This window comes from Capsicum annuum, chromosome 3 (assembly GCF_002878395.1).
Source record: "Capsicum annuum cultivar UCD-10X-F1 chromosome 3, UCD10Xv1.1, whole genome shotgun sequence".
Taxonomy (NCBI): domain Eukaryota; kingdom Viridiplantae; phylum Streptophyta; class Magnoliopsida; order Solanales; family Solanaceae; genus Capsicum; species Capsicum annuum.
In genome coordinates this window covers 233,018,926-233,040,059 of record NC_061113.1, presented here as the reverse complement: position 1 = coordinate 233,040,059, position 21,134 = coordinate 233,018,926, and the positions used below count along the sequence as shown (strand labels likewise).

At 33.0% G+C, this 21,134-nt stretch overlaps 3 protein-coding genes across 6 annotated transcripts; 2 read left to right on the top strand and 1 right to left on the bottom strand.

The window, feature by feature from the left end:
* Positions 1–3,167: 3,167 nt before the first annotated feature.
* LOC107862994 (protein TRANSPARENT TESTA GLABRA 1) lies at positions 3,168–8,319 on the top strand. Of its 4 annotated transcripts, XR_001672070.2 has the most exons (3): positions 3,178–4,396; positions 7,270–7,405; positions 7,849–8,319. XR_001672070.2 is itself a non-coding variant. In XM_016708729.2 (2 exons), the coding sequence occupies exon 1, from the start codon at positions 3,342–3,344 to the stop codon at positions 4,368–4,370; it is 1,029 nt and encodes a 342-aa protein (XP_016564215.1). In that variant the 5' UTR covers positions 3,168–3,341; the 3' UTR covers positions 4,371–4,396; positions 7,849–8,319. The 4 variants fall into 4 exon arrangements, 3 of the variants coding, with proteins under 3 accessions (XP_016564215.1, XP_016564217.1, XP_016564216.1); XM_016708729.2 differs by lacking the exon at positions 7,270–7,405 and having other exon boundaries at positions 3,168–4,396; XM_016708731.2 differs by lacking the exon at positions 7,270–7,405 and having other exon boundaries at positions 3,182–4,396; positions 7,984–8,319.
* LOC107862995 lies at positions 5,334–6,278 on the bottom strand. Its single transcript, XM_016708732.2, has one exon. It carries the CDS (start codon positions 6,124–6,126, stop codon positions 5,584–5,586), a length of 543 nt encoding a protein of 180 aa, XP_016564218.1. The 5' UTR covers positions 6,127–6,278; the 3' UTR covers positions 5,334–5,583.
* A 1,675-nt stretch (positions 8,320–9,994) lies between the features above and the next one.
* LOC107862996 (AAA-ATPase ASD, mitochondrial) lies at positions 9,995–20,894 on the top strand. The gene is made up of 2 exons (XM_047409524.1): positions 9,995–10,946; positions 19,222–20,894. Exon 2 carries the CDS (start codon positions 19,274–19,276, stop codon positions 20,729–20,731), a length of 1,458 nt encoding a protein of 485 aa, XP_047265480.1. The 5' UTR covers positions 9,995–10,946; positions 19,222–19,273; the 3' UTR covers positions 20,732–20,894.
* The last annotated feature ends 240 nt before the right edge of the window (positions 20,895–21,134 follow it).

Genomic DNA, 21,134 nt, shown 5'->3' with positions numbered 1-21,134 from the left:
TGAAATTGCACTGTCAAAACCCTTGAACAAAATAAAATATATCAGTTGACATAAGTATAAAACAGGTGCAAAATAAAAAATTCAGAAAATAAATAAGAGAAAATAAATGAGGTTACCTTCTGCATATCAGTAATAGTAGTCACTTCAGACCCATCTCCCAGCTTAAGATCATTCCTCACAAGTCTAACAAACCATCGTCAAGTGAATTTGTTTTCAACTTCAACCACTGTCCAGGCTAGTGGTAGTATCTGGTTATTTCCATCCTTACAAACAGCCACAAGTAATTGACCCTTACAAATACCTTTAAAAAAACAACCATCAAACTCAATACATCTCCTGACACCAGCTTTGAATTCTCTCTTCAAAGCATCAAAACATATGTAAAATGATTGGAACTATTTTCTTCCACCTTCAAAAGTTTCTCACTAAGCCTCACTACACATGTACTATGTGGATTGGTCTTTAAAAGCATTGGTCTTTAAAAGCTCATTCCTATAATCCAAAAATCTTTTGAACTCCTCTACATGATCACCCATAATTTGCTGCAACACAATATTTCTAGCTTTTCTTGCTACAGTTATCCCTATATACACCTCCAAATCATTTTTAACTAACTCTTGAAACTGACAAACTCTAATTACAAGTTCTAATGTGATTCTGTCACTGTACCTTTCTGTCAAGTACTTAGAATTCACCAATTTGTTCTTTGTTGTGGCATTACACTTGTGGACTGGAATGTACTTCTTAACTTGAAAATCTGTAGTCCCAGAATTAGTGCTTGCAAACAACAACCATGGACAACCATCTACACACTTTACTCTCACCCTTTTTTGGTTCATTCACAAACTTATCTAGCTCTACATGTTCTTGAACAACATATCTAGTAAAAGCTTTTCTAAACTCTCCAACATTTGTAAAACAAAGTCCTCATTTCTAGCAGCAACACCAACATCATCAAAGTCTCTACTACTAGCAAAAAAATCACTACTACCCCACCTAAGCTCTCACCCCTAGCAGGAACACCATCATCACCTAAGCCCCCACCAACAGCAGAAACACCATCACCACAACTATCTAAGTCCTTACCAATAAAAGAAACACTATCATCACCACCTAGGTCTTCACTCCTAGCAGTACCATCACCACTCAAGCTTTCAGTAAAAGTAGGTTCATGAGGTATTGCAGCTTCTACAAAGTTCTCTTCAACCTAAATTATCACAGTCTCCTAAGTCTTCACTCAACTCTTTATCAAAAGTAGGACAAGATTCTCCTCCCATATGGGGTCATATTCAATAGATGGGACCACATCAGCCTCATCAACTAAATGTGTTAAATATAACTCAACAACATCTCCATTTTTAAGTTGAGGTAAAATACCCAAAATGTCCCTATCACATGTTACTATTACTAATTTTTTTCTTTTGGGAGGTCTGAGATAAATAATACACGAGAAACAATTATACCCAATTTCCTTCACGACATCAATAAATTCAAAGTAAGAAAGTCTATCTGCATCCGAATCGAAACAGTCAGTAATAGTACCTCCATGATACTTAATACGAGGTTTTTGTTGTAATTTGCCTCCATGGTGAAACCTCAATGTAACATACACAAAATTCATGGTTAATCTGAAGAAAAGTAAAAAAAAAAAAAAAGAGTTTAGAATTTATTCAGGACAAAAACCCTAATATCAAAGTAAAACAACCTTAATAATCACCTAAGTAGTCAAATTTCGTCATGGAGCAACACAGAAATCATAAAAAATCACAGAAATAACCTAATTTGAAGTGAAATCGGGTGAAACTGAAAGGTTTTAGAGAGAAAAAGGTGAAATGAGTTATTATTTAGGTTTTGGGGTATTTGATAAGAGTGGGTCGGGTTATAAACGAGAATGGGTCGGGTTATAACATCAACCAATCAAAGGGCGCGTGCTTAACAACACCCAACCTTGACTTGGATTAGGCTGTTAAGGGGTTGAAATAATTTACTTTAAAGATGTTAAGAAGGGTAAATAAACGAAAGTTAAGTTTTAGTGTTAAAGTGAGTTGGGAGGATAAGTTTTGGGGGGGGGGGGGGAATGTCTTTTCTCTAGGATAGATAATATATTTTTATGGTAATATAATGTTATACATAAGTAATTCAAAGGATAAATTTATATTTTTATCTTTTTAAAAAAGAATAAATTTATGAGAAAAATATGATACAAATAAAATTATTATATGAGATAGAGTGAAGAATAGTATAAAATAATTAATAGATAATAAGTAACGATAAAATGAGAAGAAAAAAAATAAGATAATGATGCTATCACATTAAAATGACCATGTTATTGTTAATTAATGAGAAGATAAAACCAGAAGAAAGAAAGATAATGATGCTACCACATCAAATTAATCGTTTCATCATTAAGTAACACTAACATTAATGATAGATAAAAGGGCAACTAGACCTACTAAAACTCTCACTATGTACAAGATTCGAAAGTATATCAAGCGATAACGATCCATTATATATAGTGTTATCCTATATTTTTATAAAAAGGTGTTTTCAAACTTCGAATAAGTAATCTTTCAATCACATGACAACGATTTCACGGCTACTCCAACTCTCTTCTTCAAATAAACGATAATGTAATAAAATATTGTACTTTCTTCGTCACATTTTATGTATCGTCCTTTTCTTTTTGATTCGTCCCAAAAAGAATGTCATCTTTTCTTATTTGGTAACTACTTAATGGCATAACTCTTATTTTATCCTTAGTAGATCCCACTTTATAAGAAAATTTTTGCAAACTTTACAAAATCATTATTTATTTGTTAAATTTCATGTCCGATCAAATAACGAGACGAATGGAGTATTTAAGTAGCCGTTTGAACATAGAAATTTTTTCCTTTTTTCCAAAAAATTATTTCATTTTTGTGAGAAAAAATGAAAACATGCACCGTTTCCATTTGGCCATGAATTTTTCAACTCCAACTTTGAAAAATTATTTGGAAAAGTGAAAACAAGTTTTACTTCTCTCACAAAATTTTAAAAACAATTTGAATTTATATTCATGATAAAACACAACTCCAACTTGAACTTCAACTTCAATTAAAGGTAATTTTCACCAAACTGGGCCTGAGTTGCAATACAAGTAGTAACAAAATCCAAACAAGTACTAGTATTTAGCAAGCTACCAGTCAAACATGGACATTTTGTGTAGGAATGAAATGTAAGCTCCCCAACAAGTTCCATGTCACTTCCAATTCATCAATAAACCCATCAAACACACACATTCTCACTACACACACACACAACTCCACTTCCATTTCCCCCAATTCACTATCCCCTAACAAAAAATGGAAAATTCAAGCCAAGAATCCCATCTCCGATCCGAAAACTCCGTCACATACGACTCGTCCTACCCCATCTACGCCCTCGCCTTTTCCTCCTTCACCTCTTCTCTTCCCAACCGCCGCCGCCACCTCGCCATCGGCAGCTTTATCGAAGAATTCAACAACCGCGTCGACATTCTCTCCTTCGACGAAGACAGCCATACCCTTAAACCCATTCCAAATCTCTCTTTCGATCACCCTTATCCGCCCACGAAGCTCATGTTCCATCCGAATCCTTCTGGGTCTCTCAAGTCGAACGACGTGCTAGCGTCCTCTGGTGATTATCTCCGGCTCTGGGAAGTTCGGGAGACTTCTGTAGAGCCGCTTTTCGCTTTTAATAATGCGAAGACGAGTGAGTATTGTGCTCCGTTGACGTCTTTTGATTGGAATGAAGTGGAGCCTAGAAGAATTGGGACTTCGAGTATTGATACTACGTGTACAATTTGGGATGTTGAGAAAGGGGCTGTGGAGACACAGTTGATTGCCCATGATAAAGAGGTTTATGATATTGCTTGGGGTGAAGCTGGGGTTTTTGCTTCGGTTAGTGCGGATGGATCGGTTAGGATTTTCGATTTGAGGGATAAGGAGCATTCGACGATTATTTATGAGAGTCCACAACCGGATACTCCGTTGTTGAGATTGGCGTGGAACAAGCAAGATTTGAGGTATATGGCTACTATATTGATGGATAGTAATAAGGTTGTGATTTTGGATATTAGGTCTCCGGCAATGCCTGTGGCAGAGTTGGAAAGGCATCAAGCGAGTGTGAATGCGATTGCTTGGGCTCCGCAGAGTTGTAGACATATTTGTTCTGCTGGTGATGATGGGCAGGCGCTTATTTGGGAGTTGCCTACTGTTGCAGGGCCTAATGGGATTGATCCTATGTCAATGTACTCTGCTGGAGCTGAGATTAATCAAATTCAGTGGTCTGCTGCGCAGCGTGATTGGATTGCCATTGCCTTTTCCAACAAGTTGCAGCTGCTTAAAGTATAAGGCGATTGGCTGATTGAATTTTTCGTGTAAGATAACTACTACTACTACTACTGCTTTAGTATGTCTTTTTCTCCGTTGTGGAAAAGGGGTTGGAGCTTACATGTTATTGTGTGTCCTTTTTGGACTGCTTGACCGTGTTATATATTTAGATAGTTATTTTGTCTGGCGAAAGAACAAAACAGGAATGCTGATTCAGTAATTCCGAGTAATTATGAGATCCTGCCGATTGTTGTTTGTGGTAGATAATGTATTAATGAGTTATTGAATGAAGGATGCCTGTTTATGTGATTTCACTTCTTGATGTAGTTCGTGTATAGAAATAAAGTTTACACTGTATCTGTTGAGTTAGGGAAATTAACCTATATTGTGATGCAAGATGTGAAATTTAACTCAGAGAAACTAGAAGCACACTTGAACTAGCTACTCGTTGATGTGACTTCTTAACCAATTGTTGGATCATCACACATATTTAGCATTTAGTTATGCTCTATAGAAACATTTTCATATTAAGTAATATGGTTTTGAATGATATTAATGACAAACGTGCTTCAACATTATGAATAGAAGAACAAAGGCAGTACATTCTTTGATTACATGATGTCATCATTGTTTCCCACTTATGCCTGAGTTTCTATATTTGGATGGATCAGTGGCAACCTATTGGTGGAAAATTCTACATGCTTTAAATCTGAACTCTCAACATATACTTCTATGTACTAGCATAGACGATCCTGCAAAGTGGAAAAAAGATTGAGCACATGACTTGGTTGATGATACTTCCAATTATGTGGAATAACCGAGCGATAAAGTTTTTATTGAGGATCTTAAATTTTGAAGCTTTATTCAAGATTTAACATAAAATAATATAACTGCATCTTTTGAGTATTCACTTCACATCACTCCTGATATCCATAAAAGAGCCTTAGGATTCACAGTGGAAAATAACATGTCCATTATTAATCATATTAGAAAATATTCTTATTGAGGAAAAAGAAACTAATAAATGCAGCTCGAACATCAAAGTGACAAATTCTTCTCAAAAAAATATAGTAAATATTTATTTGAGATGTGAAAAGGCTAGAACAAGGAGGAAGCTAGATAGTGAATCATGGCCATGTTATTTTTCATTAGCAGATGATGAGTAGAAAATCAAGAAAAGAAGATAACTGTGAGCTAATTGATTAATAGTACAAGTTAATTACTCCCAAAAGGATTAAGAGGCGTTGAAAAGTTCAGAGTACACTTCCATGAAAAACTTATCAACTATTTCAACATAAGCCGGGCAAGTGAGACGTGAGTAGTAATAAAGAACTTGTTCAATATCCAAAGCGTGCTGATCTTCGTAATTCTCTAACATTTTCAATTCCTGTAGCTTTTGAGCCACCAAATAACTCCTTTCCTCTCTTCTCGGGTCTTGATATTTCTTCTTTCTTTCATATGTGATTATCTCCTTCCTCTTTAAATCATCCTTCAAGCCAACAACTTGATGATAATTGCCCTTTCTCCTAACTTCATTTTCCTTTGCTGGTGGAGACATTGTTATTGTTTTCTTCTTCTTCTTCTTGTGTCTGTCCCCATGCACGTAAAATTTGTCAAGCTCTGTGTAGCTTTGGCTGAAATTAGTATTGGCTCCGCCAGCATAACATGGAGGGCTTTTGGGGATCTTTTGATATCCACCGGAGAATATATATTTGACACTGTCAAGGGTTTTCTGGAAGAGCTTTTTGGTAGTGGAGATGGAGGTTTTTAGAAACATTATTGTTATGTAACTGATTAATTCTTGCTAGGTCTGTCTTTCTTGTTCTGATCTTGAAAATGTTCTCCAGAGAGATAAAAATAGAAGACAATAATGGAAGTCGATCATTTAAGTACAATAGAAAGGAGAATAAGAAATGATAGTAAAGGAAAGACAGAAAGTTTAAGCTTTCTCTTTTTATGATTCACTCTATCTTTCTGTCCCTACACGCTCCCAATCTGTTCCTTGATATTTTAATTAATATAGAATTTTTGTCTGTGTTTTTGAAAGCTTGATATTCCCTACTATTATTACTATTGGAAGAAAGGTAATGAGTACCGTTTAATTAAAACTAATTCCTATAAAATATAGTTTCATTACTTTTACTTTACAGAGTGGGGGTTGGTGTGTTGCCCTCAAGGAATGGTGGTGGTTGAAAACTTCCAAATGTATCTTCTCTCCTTCTAAATTAATGAACACAACAACAACTTAGTTTGCTCACTTGTTTATGTCAATTTGATGTGAACTTCCAAATGTATTACTACCATATTCTTTCTTATTTTTTCCTTTTCCTTTTCCCTTTCTCCTTTTCTTTTCCTTATTTCTCACATCAATCAATAATTCTATTATACAAGTAGCACAATATTATTAAAAAGTAGCAATTAATTTTTAAATGTATCTATTTAAATTATATAAATAAATATTTTATCTGAAATGTGTTGTCGTCTGTTGTAACACCTGATCTTTTTTAACAAAAAAAATAACTTCAGTTTGAATCTCGAAATTCCAACTATTCCAGGTAAATTGAGCCAAATTGGATAATTAAAAAAATTGTAAATCTCTATACATTAGCTTTAATTTATAGAAGTATTGGGTTTCTCCTCCTGCTAATTTATTTTAGTTTTAAAATGCTTACTTGAGGACGAATTCTACCAACAAACATATTGATAAGTTGATTGAAATCATTAACCAACCAGAAAATTTAAGAAGTGCCATGATTATTAACTATATTTATACAGTGTCATATGCCCTTCATATATTCTGTATCAAGACTTGAAACTGATATTCTTTTTCGTGAAATGTTGTCAAATTTGACTTAAAGTGGGACTAGGTATTGTCCTCATAGCTGTTTCAATGTTGCTGTAAAAGTAATTGTCACTGTAGTGTGTAGGTTCAGTGATTGCAGGAAAACCTTCAACTACAGGAGGAAGTGTAACTTGATGAGTTCCTCGCAATTCTGCAGTGTAGGAGCTATACGTTTGGATATTAGTTTGTGCAGTAGCATCTCTTATAATCTTAGGTAACTGTCTGGATTGAAAATTTCAACTTTGTCTGGTGCAGTATACTGATTCATCTTCATTTTAGCCATCCTGGATCATATTAATGTTTGATAGATTCGATTGTTGCTTGCTAAGATTGTATTTGTTCTACATGGAGCTTCTGTGGAAAAATCTTTTCTTTATGTAGAATTCGGCTTTTCATCTGTTGAAAGAAATGGATTATAATTGGTGGGAAAGATATAAATTAGATGCATGATTATTTTTTAGTTTGAAGGATAGATACATGATTTGTTTTTAGTTTGAAGGCCCAACCTGGAAATTGGTGGCTTCGTTTAGAGTTTTGTCTTGGCAATTCTTTTTTTCTTTTTACTTAATAAGCGTAACAGTTTAGTTTACTTTCTTTTCGAGTTGATCTCTCTCCTGGTTTCATTATCAAATCTCAAAGAGGATTCCTGATGTGTAGCTCACAGAGGTTTTGGATACCACACAGCCAAGCGTTAGAGCTCCAGTGTAGCTAGGTTGATCAAAGCCCTTAATGTTGTGCCTTGCCTCTTTGAGAAACATCGTCTTCAAACATTTTTTATGTCTTTTCTATCAGTTGCGGTAAACACAAAATCAGATGAAATACGATTCAGTGGTAAAATTGAACTGCCATGTTGATTGAAGATTATACATGCAGACTGACTGAATTCCCATTTCTTGACATGCAATGAAGGTAGATTGGAGATGAGCAATCTTGTAAAGTTTCTTTGAATGTAAAACAAGTGTCATTCTTTGCTGTTATGACTTCTCTGTAATTCATTTAACAGTTTATTTTAGAACAGAGCCATAAATCTGCTGCTACAGATTTAATTTTTCTTGCAGAATCAATAAAACTATTATACAGCATAATGACATTATATAGATAGTAGTAACATTTATTTGTGGAAAACTACAAATACATTGTTTTATGTAGTTTGTCAATAATTACATACGTAGTTTTCTTGTAGAATGACACTATAAAGAGATACTTAGGAGTACAACAGCATAATAAATTACTGTACATTTTACATAATAAAAATCTATAACTACCAATAAATACTACTCCCTCCTTTTCGTTTTAGTTGATCCTATTTCTAAAAATATTTGTTTCAATTTAATTATTCCTTTGGCAAAATCAAGAGGATTTTATTATATTCTTTCAACATTACCTTCAACATTAAATGACTAAATAAAGTATATTTATTGAATTTGTATTTTCAATACACAATTAATAGGGTTATTTTAGTAAAATAGGCCTCTATTAAATAATTTTTTAAGGAGATCAATTAAAACGAAATGGAGGGAGTATATAACTAAGTCAACATCTTTACATGTTCATACGAGAAGGAATTCAACTATTTTGTCAGCATGTAATAATAATAATTTATCATTTAATCAAACACTGAATTTGGTTTAACGTCAATTGTCATTTTTCATCAACATGTTCTTTTTGTCGGTTGATTGACACAGCACAACACATCACTTAAACTAATAAAATAAAAGTTTGAAAAATCAAAATTGGGCGTGTGTTATAAAATAAAGACTAAATATTAATATTAAACTTTATTTAATAAAGGAGAGAATTAGAGAGAATTTTAGTAGTATATTTGTTATTACTACTTATGTATAAATAAAATGTAAAAATGGTGCCTATTTATATAGATGCCATACTTAGTCTCTAAGTATACCAATTTGACTTCAAGTTGGTAAGTTGGTCATAAATAAAATGTACAAATGGCGCCTATTTATAGTTAGTTTTTAAGTACATCAATGTTGACTTCAAGTTGGTAAGTTGGTCAAGTTTGTATGTATTCAAATCCAAATTGAATACCAACTTTTAGTATTCAAATCCAACTTGAATACCAACTTTGGTCTTCAAATCCAATTTGAATATCTACTTTGGTCTTCAAATCCAATTTAAATACCAACTATTATTTCGAATATCTACAATAGTGTAGTATATTAACATCATTATTTACAATAGTGTGAATAATCTAGGTGTCTTATATTCAGGCTAAATGCACCCACCCTAATTCGTATGAAACTTTAATCACTTTCACAAACTGAAAATAAGTGTTCCTTCAGGACCAATCAATTTTCAAAACTAAGGCAAAAGCATTATATATAAAATGTGTTTTATTATTAAGTTTTAGTGTTTACCTAAGGTTGTTCCGAGTCTCTTTCTGGTTAGAGTTTTATATGTCCATAGAATGTATAAAGAATTTCTACGAATACATAAAATGTTTCTTTGGATAATATCAAACTGAGAAAAGCTTAAACGTAGCGACATGAACCATAAAGATTCATAGAGCCAAGATTTAGTTTTATAGTTTATTATAAATGATGTAATAGCTAAGGATTTTTTTTCCATAGGAGATCAGTAAATAATAGTATAAATAACATAAATACCAATCCTTTTGGAAGTAATTACATATTGGTGTAATTTTTAGTAAATAAAACACATTACATTTTTGTTGGATCATTTTCTTCTAGTCAAGTAGAAAGTTACAATCCGCTTGGACAATGATTTCATATTACGTACTAATTTGAAATGAGATTGATTTAGTGTTGAAATTTATTTGGACATGTAATTTGATTTTCTTAAGTTGTATTTTTTTTTTCACAAATATGAAAACTTCACAATTTGTGAAAACTATCAAAATTTCTTCAACTCTTATATTATTTTATTAAATGAGCAAATCATAGTTCATAAACAAGCTGTTGAAATATCATGAGATGCTGAAATAATAAATCATATATCTTCATGTATTTTTTATAAATAAATATTTGCAATTACGTATTACTATTACAAACTTTGAAATATTCGCAATGTCACAAAGATTTACTAATGCAATAAATTAACAATAGGAGTAACTAACTATTCTTTAATATAATCCTCCCACATGATGTGCATACACCCAACCTCTTTGTGTCGAACATAAGTATTGTTTTACAAAATTTTAAATCATGAATCTTCTTTTTGCAAAATATAAATTTATGAGTCAAACTTTATATTTTACAAATTAAAATCATAATATAAAATTTGAAATCCTACTTCTTGGAGAATTTGTAATTTAAACTTTTTCTAAATTTATGGGATATTTATAAAGAGATCAAGACATCTATATCCTTTTTGTCAAAGCTGTCACTCGATATTTCTAGCGATCAAACACATCGCAAGAAGGTTCAAATAATGCTATATTTGAAAAATACATTTAAATTCTAAATATTAACTGCAAAAATCATGACCAAACACAACTTCAATTTTAAAAAATCCAAATTTTTCATAATCAAACGCCTATTTAAGACTCCACAGCTGCATAATTGAGTTTCATGAGTTTTTAGTCTTTACTTTCTTCTCCAATAAATTACTTACTACATAATGAAAATAGAGAGGGGAAAAAAAAGTTTTTGAGTTGATTGTATCTTCCAGCATCTCATGTTCCATGTCTCAAAAGCCTATGTATTTTAACTCTCAATTCTCCTTAATTTGCTCCTACAAAGTTCATACATAAGCTTCGATCGACCGTATATAGTAAGGTTAGCACTTTCTCTAGAGAGCAAATGTAGAATTTAATTAATTGGTTGATTAGTATATTGTTTGAAGTATTCAGTGGCTAATCAGCTCGTTCCACCACTAGATCTGACCCATTTTTTTTAATTAAGCTAAAGTTAATTCTTCTTTAATACTCCGGTCTCAAAATAGTTGTCATATTTTCTTTTTAATCAATTTGACTTTCAAAAGATCAATCATGCCAACTATTTTGAGACCGAGGAATTGCCTTTATTATTGTTTCCTGTTTTTCTGTGTACCAGACTATACAAAAGTACAATCCTTGCATTATTCAGAAAAAAAAAATTATCACGATGTTTCAGTTTGTCGACTTAATTAAATATCTCTAGTAACTGTGGAAATAATTCTGATGTTAATTGTGCATTAACTGTGTCGTTTATGTATTATTCAAATGCATTGTTATACAATAAGTCGGTAATAATTTCATGTTTGTTATGAATGGTATCAAGATCTAGTTGATATCTATCAGAATTTGAAGTATCTGTCTTTTAATTAGAAATAGGGACTTTTTTCATTGTAAATCATCTTCAAGAGAAATAAAGAATTACTCTCTTCTCTCTCTTTATTCTTGTTATTTTTACTTTATATTTTATAACACGTTATCATCTCTATTACTTTATATTTTATAACACGATATTAGCACGAGACTCTACTATTTGAAGTTGGATTTTTCCATAAATACTCTTGAAGTTAATCGAATGCAAGATAAGTAGTCAAAATTATATTTGTGGAACTTATTTTAGTCACTCTCGTACTTGACAACTAGCGGATGCCTTAATAAACTTTTAATAGCAACAACACTTTCTAAGTATAATTATGACTAGACTATGTCTATAATCATTATGATAAGTCATTAAATTTAATAATGATTTATTAACTTTTAAAGCAGCAATTGCTTTGAAGTATATCCTGAAAGACATTGAGTTATAGTTTCGAGACACCATGATAATAAGATGTTGGGTTTAAGCTCCCATTGATTTATGTCTAAGACGTCTTTATATGGATAAGACGTTGAATTTGAATCTCAATGCACCATATTGATGATATAATGATTGATAAGGCAAAATAATGTGTTTTGATGAAAAATCATGATACTTGTCCATTGAATACGCTCCATTCCATGAAGTGAATGTGGTAGCAATATATGATAAGTCTAAAATATGACAACTTACTTCATTCTTGAAGTGTATGTGATAGCAGTGCATAATATGTCTGAAAGAACACAAGTGATTGAATGCACGAATATACGCGTGGAGGGACAATATGATAATAATCATCAAAAGTAATGATATTTTCACATGTGTATGATGATCATAAAGATATGTTAGAGAAAAATTTTCTAAATCATATGTATGCCTCGATTTGCTCCTAAAGTAGCAATATCATGAAAGAGGTTATAAGCTATCAGAATTTGATAGGCTTAAGACACAATTATATTTCATTCTTAGGGAATAGGAAGCTTATTAATGCAAACGTGCACTTGATTGTGATGGTATCACAACTCACCTCCGAATAAGGTAGAATAACTGAGAAGAGTTAATTTGAAATCTACTTTTAAAGTAGTAAATATGAAATTTTATTCATATAATAGTAAATCTGAAATTTACTAAAGGAAAAAGTACACGTCATGGTAAACTTAGAATTTACTAGTATAAAAGTTCATGAATTGACATGAACGATTGCTACATTCCGAATATGTGCATATTGAGTATTAAACATATGTCGAAGAACTAGAAGATTCTTCGAGAATTGTTTATGTCGCTTGTTCTCATGATAAGTTGGTTGGACCAACTTATATTGAGATTAGATCCCTTAAAATCTGAAAAGTATAAAAGGTGAATAAGGACTCGTTCACCAATCATGTGATATGTTGAAAAGATGCATCAATAAGATAATCACATGTACATTCATTGTCAACCTACGTTTGACATTCATAAAGTTGTTTGCTCGATAAAATTGAGTTAAGAACATAATTTTCAGATTGTGTAATCAAGACAATTCATCTTGATGATGATGGTTTTAGCATTGAATGCCTTCCATAAATAGCTGAACCATTACTAATGAGAACAAAGTTTCATGTATTGGTCTAAAATATGCTATGTTGCATACAATAGACTTGTATGCATTAGACCAATAAATTATGATTATTTCTTCTCTCTCAATTGGTTCAAGGTCAAGAACCAAACTATTCCATCTAATAGTTTTGATGTGCGGTATACGATTAATGAATATATCATGATGCACAAAGATGGGTTCCTCAAAAAAGATGGAGGATGTATGTTAGTTTTCCTAACATAAGGGGGAGAATATAAGCAGCTATGAAATATGTTAGGAATTATCACCAGATAATCATTCAAAAGATAATTCAAGTCAAATGTTGAAAGCATCTCATATTTAAGCTGGAAGTGCTCCTATTTTGTGTCCCTAAAGGACAAAATCTCTGCATGCATGAAGCATGGTAGACTAATCGATTTCAAATGAAATAATCCTTGAAAAGGATAAGGAGTAAATAATCATAATAAGAAGCTAATGTGCTCTTGAAGAGCCTACGACATAACACTTCATGAAACCTTATGAGAGGTTCAGGTACTTGAAATAATGAAGTGATGAGATCTCAAATTATTATGTCATACAGTGAATCGATATGAAATGATATATCATTAATGATATTTTTGATATAATATTGACGCAATATTGTAAAAAAAATATGAGGATCCGAATTCTACGTTTATTTAAGCATGCTGACGTAGAAACATTTATCAAGTGACCTGAAATGATGCATCTTGGTAAGCAAAAAACTTATTTGATTTGTAGTCCAAATATTTGAAGATGTCACACTTGAAATGTTGGATATTGTTACTTGAAAAAAATCCATATGAAATCCCTAAAGGATTCAAAATACCCGAAGCATATAAAGTTTCTGGGAAACTTTTTATTATCCTCATGAGAGATAATTTGACGATTTGAGTATCATTGAAACTCTTGGAGAGTTTTCGAAAGCAATAGAATATTTGCTTAAATTAGAAATATGCAAAATTGAATAAGGATCCATTCCGACCTCAAGAAAAGAATGAGGAACTCCTTGATTATGAAGTACCATATCTTAGTACAATTGATGCACTAATGTATCTTGCAAATACTACAAGGCCTGATATAGCCTTTTTTTAGTTAATTTGTTAGCAAGTTTGCAGTCCCACTCTTATTGGTTATGTTGATGTTGGGTACTTATCTGACTGACCTACATAAAGCTCGATCTTAAATAGGCTATGTGTTCATATGTGATCGTACTGCAATATCTTGGAGATATACAAAGCAGTTTATCGTAGTCATTTCATCGAATCATGCTGAGATAATAACTATTCATGAAGCAAGCCGAGAATGTGTATGGTGAGGTCCATGATATATCTCATTCAAGAAAAATATATTGTGAAATATGACAATCTACCCACAGTTTTATACAGAGATAATGCAACATGCATAGCACATCTTAAGAGAGGATTCATAAAAGGAGATAGAACGAGGCACATTTTGCCAAAACTTTTCTACATACATAAGCTACAAAGAATAGTGATATTAACGTGCAACAGATTCGTTCAAGTGATAATGTGACCGATTTATTCACCAAATCTTCTCTAATTTCAACTTTCAAGAAAATGTTGCACAAGATCGGGATGCAAATGTTCAAGGATGTTCTCATTAGGGGGAGCTGATACGCGTTGTACTCTTTTTTTCTTACGAAGTTTTTTCCCACTGGATTTTCCTTGTATGATTTTTAATGAGGAAACCTATATGCATATTGTTAGACATGTGTACTCTTTTTCCTTCACTAGATTTTTTTTCACTGAATTTTTTTCTAGTAAGGTTTTAACGAGACACAATTTCTATCTATCTAGATATTCAAGGGGGGGTGTTATAAATGTATTTACATTATAGTGAATGTCTATCAAGATTTGAAGTATCTATCTTTTAGTAAAAAATATGAGTAAATTTCTCTTATAAATAGAAGGACTTCCTTCATTGTAAGGATGCAAGAGAATCCCTCAAGAGAAATAAAGAATTACTCTCTTTCCTCTCTCTATTTATTTTTGTTATTCTTACTTTATATTTTATTACAAGTTATCATCTTTATTACTTTATATTTTATAATCAATCTGATGATCTCTCTCATCTCTGAAGAGAAATAAAGAAATCTCCCCTCTTTTCTCTCTATTTATTCTTGTTCTTGCTTTTTATTTTTTTGTTCTTGCTTTTATATTTTATAACACGTTATCAGCATGAGTCTCTAATTTTTTAATTAATATTATACTACTATAATAGTACGTACATCTTGTGAGATTGATGGAGATAACGTTGCTCAATATAATACTGTTTAATTTATGTTGACACCAATTTGATCATTAACGTATAGGTGAGTGTTGTATTGCTACGCCATCAAACTTGGTCCCTCTCATAGTGGTTGCGTTTTTCTTTTGGTTGTAAAATTGAAACAAAGAAAATTCTATGTACTTCAAAGACAACATATCATATTTCAAGGTTAGTAATTCTTTATGTTATTTGTCTTTTGTTACTAATAATATAATTTTTGTTGGATTTGAGGAAAAATAATTGGTTTGAAACCATTTATGTTTTAAATTTATTCCTCAAGAACAATATTATCAAAAGGGATGATACTATGTTGAGTTTAAGTCCCATCAATTTATGCCTAAGACGTTTTTATATAGGCAAGACGTTGAGTTTGAGTCTCAATGCACCATATTGATGATATTATGATGGCTAAGGCAAAATAGTGTGTTTTTAATGAAAAGTCATGAAATATGTTCCATTGAATATGTTTCATTCCATGAAGTGAATGTGGTAACAATATATGATAAGTCTGAAATATGCCAACTTACTTCATTCTTGAAGTGTATGTGATAGTAGTGCATAATATGTCTGAAAGAAGATAAGTGATTGAATGCATGAATATACGCGTGGAGGGATAACATGATAATGATCATCAAAAGTGATGATATTTTCACACGCGTATTATGATCATAAGATATGTTAGAGAAAAATTCTCTAGATCATATGTATACCTCGATTTGCTCCCGAAGTAGCAATATTTTGAAAGAGGTTCTAAGCTATCAAAATTTGGAGACTTAAGGCATGATTATATTCCATTCCCGGGGAATGAAAATTTTGATTGTTTCAATACAAACGTGCACTTGATTGTGATGGTATCACAACTCACCTCCGAAAGAGGCAGAATAACTGAGAAGAATAATTTTGAAATCTACTTCTGAAGTAGTAAATCTGAAATTTATTCATGTAACAGTAAATCTGAAATTTACTAAAGTAAAAAGCACATGCCATGGTAAACTTGGAGTTTACTAGCATAAAAGTTCATAAGTTGACATGAATGATTGCGACATCTTAAAGATGTGCATATTAAGTATTAAACATATATTGAAGAATTCAAAAAAATTTCATGAACTTTAATGTTGCTTGTTCTCACGATACATTGGTTGGTCCAACTAATTTTGGGATTGGATCCCTTAAAATCTGAAAAGTATAAAAGGTGAATATAGGCTCGTTCACCTATCATGTGATATGTTGAAAAGATGCATCAATAAGATGATCACATGTACATTCATTGTCAACCTACGTTTGACATTCATAAAGTTGTTTGCTTGATAAAATTGAGTTAAGAACATAATTTTCAGATTGTGTAATCAAGACAATTCATCTTGATGATGATGGTTTAACATTGAATGTCTTCAATAAATAGTTAAGCCACTGCTAATGAGAACAAAGTTTCATATGTTGGTCTAAAATATGATATGTTGCATACAATAGCACTTGTATGCATTAGACCAATAAATTATGATTATTACTTCTCTCTCAATTGGTTCAAGGTGAGGAACTATATGTTGTCCATCCAATAATTTTGATATGCGGTATATAATTAATGAATATGCCATGATGCACAAAGATGGACTTCTCAAAGAAGATGAAGATGAATGTTAGTTTTCCTAACATAAGAGGGAGATTATAGGTAGCTATGAAATATGTTAGGAATTATCATAAGATCCTCATTCATAAGATAATTCAAGTCAAATGTCGAAAACATCTCATATTTAAGCTGTAAGTGCTCCTATTTTGTTTCCTTGAAGGACAAAGTCTGTGCATGCATGAAGCATGGTAGACTAATCGGTTCCAGATGAAACAAGGAGCAAATAATTATAATAAGAAGATAATGTGCTCTTGAAGAACCAACGACATAACACGTCATGAAACCTTATGATAGGTTCAGGTACCTGAAAATAATGAAGTGATGAGATCTCAAAATGTTACGTCGCATTGTGAACCGATACAAAATGATATATCATTAATATCTTTGGCACAATATCGACGCAATATTGTGAAAGATTACGAGGATCCGAATTCTACGTTTATTAAAAATGCTGACGTAGAAACATTTATCAAGTGACATGAAAGGTGCATCTTGGTAAGTGAAAACTTATTTGATTTGTACTCCACACACTTGAAGAAGTCACACATGAAATGTTGAATATTGTCACGTGACAAAATATATCTTGCAAATGCTACAAGGCCTGATATAGCCTTTTCAGTCAATTTATTAGCAAGGTATATTTATGCTCCTACTGGGAGACATCAGAATGGGATAAAACACATGAGCTTGTTTTATTCTAAAGCTTGCAGTTTCGATCTTGTTGGCTATGTTGATGTTGGGTACTTATCTGACCGCATAAAGCTCGGTTTCAAATATGTTATGCGTTCATATGTGGGGATACTGTCATATCTGAGAGATATACAAAGCAATCTATCTAGCACTTCATCGAATTATGCTAAGATAATAGCTATTCATGAAGCAAGCCGAAAATATTTATGGTTGAGGTCCTTGATACACCTCACTCGAAAATAATGTGGTTTGAAAAGTGATAATGTGCCCAATTTTAGACAGAGATAATGCAACATGCATAGCACATCTAATACATAAAAGGAGATAGAACGAAGCACACTTCATCAAAGTTTTTCTACATACATGAGCTACAAAAGAATGGTCATACTAACGTGCAATAGATTTGTTCAAGTGATAATGTGGTTGATTTATTCACCAAGTCTCCTCTAATTGCAACTTTCAATAAGATGGTGCACAAGATCGAGATAGTTAGGGAGAGTTAATACGCGTTGTACTCTTTTTCCTTTACGAGGTTTTGTCCCACTGGATTTTCCTTGTAACGTTTTTAATGAGGCAGCCGAAATACGTATTGTTAGAGATGTGTATTCTTTTTCCTTCTCTAGATTTTTTTTCCACTGAGTTTTTTCTAGTAAAGTTTTAACGAGGCACATTATCTATCAATTAGGGGGAGTGTTATGAATGTATTTACATTATAGTGAATGTCTATCAAGAATATAGATAAGATCTATGAAGATCTATTTGATATCTATTAGGATATGAAATAACCGTCTCTTTTATAGTGAAACTAGGAATATTTTTCCCTATAAATTGAAGGGTTTTATTCATTGTATAATCAATTTGATGATCTCTCTCATCTCTCAAGAGAAATAAAGAAATCTCCTCTCTTTTCTCTTCATTTATTCTTATTCTTGCTTTATATTTTTTTGTTCTTGCTTTTATATTTCATAACAATACTCAATTCATGAGCGAGAAATTACGCTGCATGCATTAGTAATAAGAATGAAAGATATGCATAGGAAGACGTAAATTTTAGCAATTCATGAATTTCCACGGGAAAAAGATCATGAAAAGGAGAAGGAAGTCACATACAACTTCATGCCGATTAATTGATTTTGTAGTAAATCATTTTTATTTTGTTTTATGCCAACTTTGATCTTTATTTTTGTATAACTTAACACACATGAAATGTAGAAGATAACATTTAAGTCGTCTTTGTAGAGTAAGAGTCGCTTAAATCTATTCAAATAATAAACAGTTAGTACCGTTAATCATTTTTATTCTAGACTAATCATACGTATTTTGTACTCAAAAGCTCTTTACCTACTCTTTTCCCCTCTTTACCTACTCTTTTCCCCCTTTGCACTCAATGCATGTTATGTTATTATATATAACAGAATTTGATACAAGTGATCACCAATTACATTTAACAGAAGCAGAGATCACTTTTGAGTGCTTCTCTCTATCTGCATTTTATTACCTGTTAATTATATAAGTGATAACACAACTTATTAAGAGAAGTTATCATCTTTCCTTGGCAGAAAAGGGGAATTTAATTTCCAAACATCTTTAATTAGCAATTACAAGAGGAGAATGGGATTGCTGCAGAGTTGGGGTGGCGTCGGGACCAGCCTCGCTAGTTTCATATTCATATGGGATATGATCCGCCGATACTGTCCCCCAGAGCTTGTGCGTGCTTTAGATAAGTGGACACGAAGAATCAGGAGCTTTTTCTACCCTTATATTCAGATTTCCATCAGTGAATTCATGAGCAACAATTTCAAGCGCCATGATGCGTATGCAGCAGTCGAGGCGTATCTCAGCGAGCATTTAGCAAAAGAGGCAACGAGGCTCAGAGCTGAAGCAGTGGGTGGTGGGAGCAAGCTGGTTCTAAGCATGGATGAGCATGAGAGAGTTACAGATGAGTTTCGCGGAACAAAAATACAGTGGATTAAACATGTGCAACCCGAAAGCAGGCACTCGTCAGAATCGGAAAAGAAGTCTTATAAGCTGATGTTCCACAAGAAATATCGTGACATGGTAACTGATATTTACTTGGAGCAAGTGATAAAGAGAGGGAAAGAGATTCAGAAGAGAAACAGGAAGAGAAAGCTCTACACAAATGGCCACAGTAAAACCACGTGGAGCCATATCACATTTGAGCACCCTGCAACATTTGGTAGCCTGGCAATGGAGGCGGAGAGGAAGCAAGAGATTATGGATGATCTTCTCCTGTTTAGGGAGAGCAAGGATTTCTATGCCAGGATTGGGAAGGCTTGGAAGCGGGGTTATCTACTTTATGGTCCCCCAGGTACTGGGAAGTCGACTATGATTGCTGCAATGGCAAATTTATTGAACTACGACATCTACGATCTTGAACTGACATCTGTCAGGGACAACACAGAATTGAGAAGGCTCTTAGCTGAAACATCAAGTAAATCTATTGTAGTGATAGAAGACATTGACTGCTCACTTGATCTAACAGGTCAAAGGAACCAGAAACAGGATAAATCTCCAGAAGAGAAGACTGAAGTGACCAAGAAAGAGGTTCCTTGCAAGGACACCGAAGAGAGTGGAAGCAGAGTCACTCTCTCTGGGCTTCTGAACTTCATCGATGGTCTTTGGTCTGCATGCAGTGGAGAGCGTATAATTGTCTTTACAACAAATTATTTGGATAAGTTGGATCCAGCTCTTACGAGAAGGGGAAGAATGGATAAGCACATTGAGCTATCCTACTGTAATTTTGAGGGATTCAAGGTGCTTGCAAAGAATTATCTGTGCTTGGACGCACATCCACTATTTGAATCAATTGAAATGCTAATGAAGGAGATAAAGATTATACCTGCTGATGTTGCAGAGAACCTGATGCCCAGCTCCCCAAAAGAAGGGGCAGAGAAATGCCTTTTGAAGTTGGTTGAAGCTCTCAAACATGCAAAAGAACTGATGATAAAGAAGGACAAGGAGGAATCTGTCGTGAACAAGAGGAGTCAAGTTGCTGACCAAGATGACACGGGGACTGCCATATGCCACGTAAGAGTTCTAGAAAAGTAATTTCCCCTAAAAGAAATCAAACTATATTTGTATGGCTAAAACAAGACACGCTATTTTTCATGTGACAGCCAGACCATAAAACGCCCTAATCACCTTATCCTTGTAGAACAAGAAATAACAAGCCTGGCCTTGCATAATGAAACTATTTCACCTTCCGTTTGAAGTTGGGCACTGCAATCTCTAAATCTAGCAATAGATCCTTAGCATTGGTAGCATCCGATTACAGATCTATTTTTGCCTTTGGTAGCACTAACTTATGTTACCTAATGGTGCCATGGGACATGAAATGAGATACTAACTGTTCAGACTGCAGCAAATAAAGGCCATCCTAACTAAATACTAGACAGGAGCAACATTTTTTTTATTATTTTGTTGATGACAGCATCCGCGAAAACTCCACACT

Coding starts and splice junctions, on each gene's coding strand:
- LOC107862994 (XM_016708729.2), top strand. CDS start 3,342: ATGGAAAATTCAAGCCAAGAATCCCATCTCCGATCCGAAAACTCCGTC.
- LOC107862995 (XM_016708732.2), bottom strand. CDS start 6,126: ATGTTTCTAAAAACCTCCATCTCCACTACCAAAAAGCTCTTCCAGAAA.
- LOC107862996 (XM_047409524.1), top strand. CDS start 19,274: ATGGGATTGCTGCAGAGTTGGGGTGGCGTCGGGACCAGCCTCGCTAGT.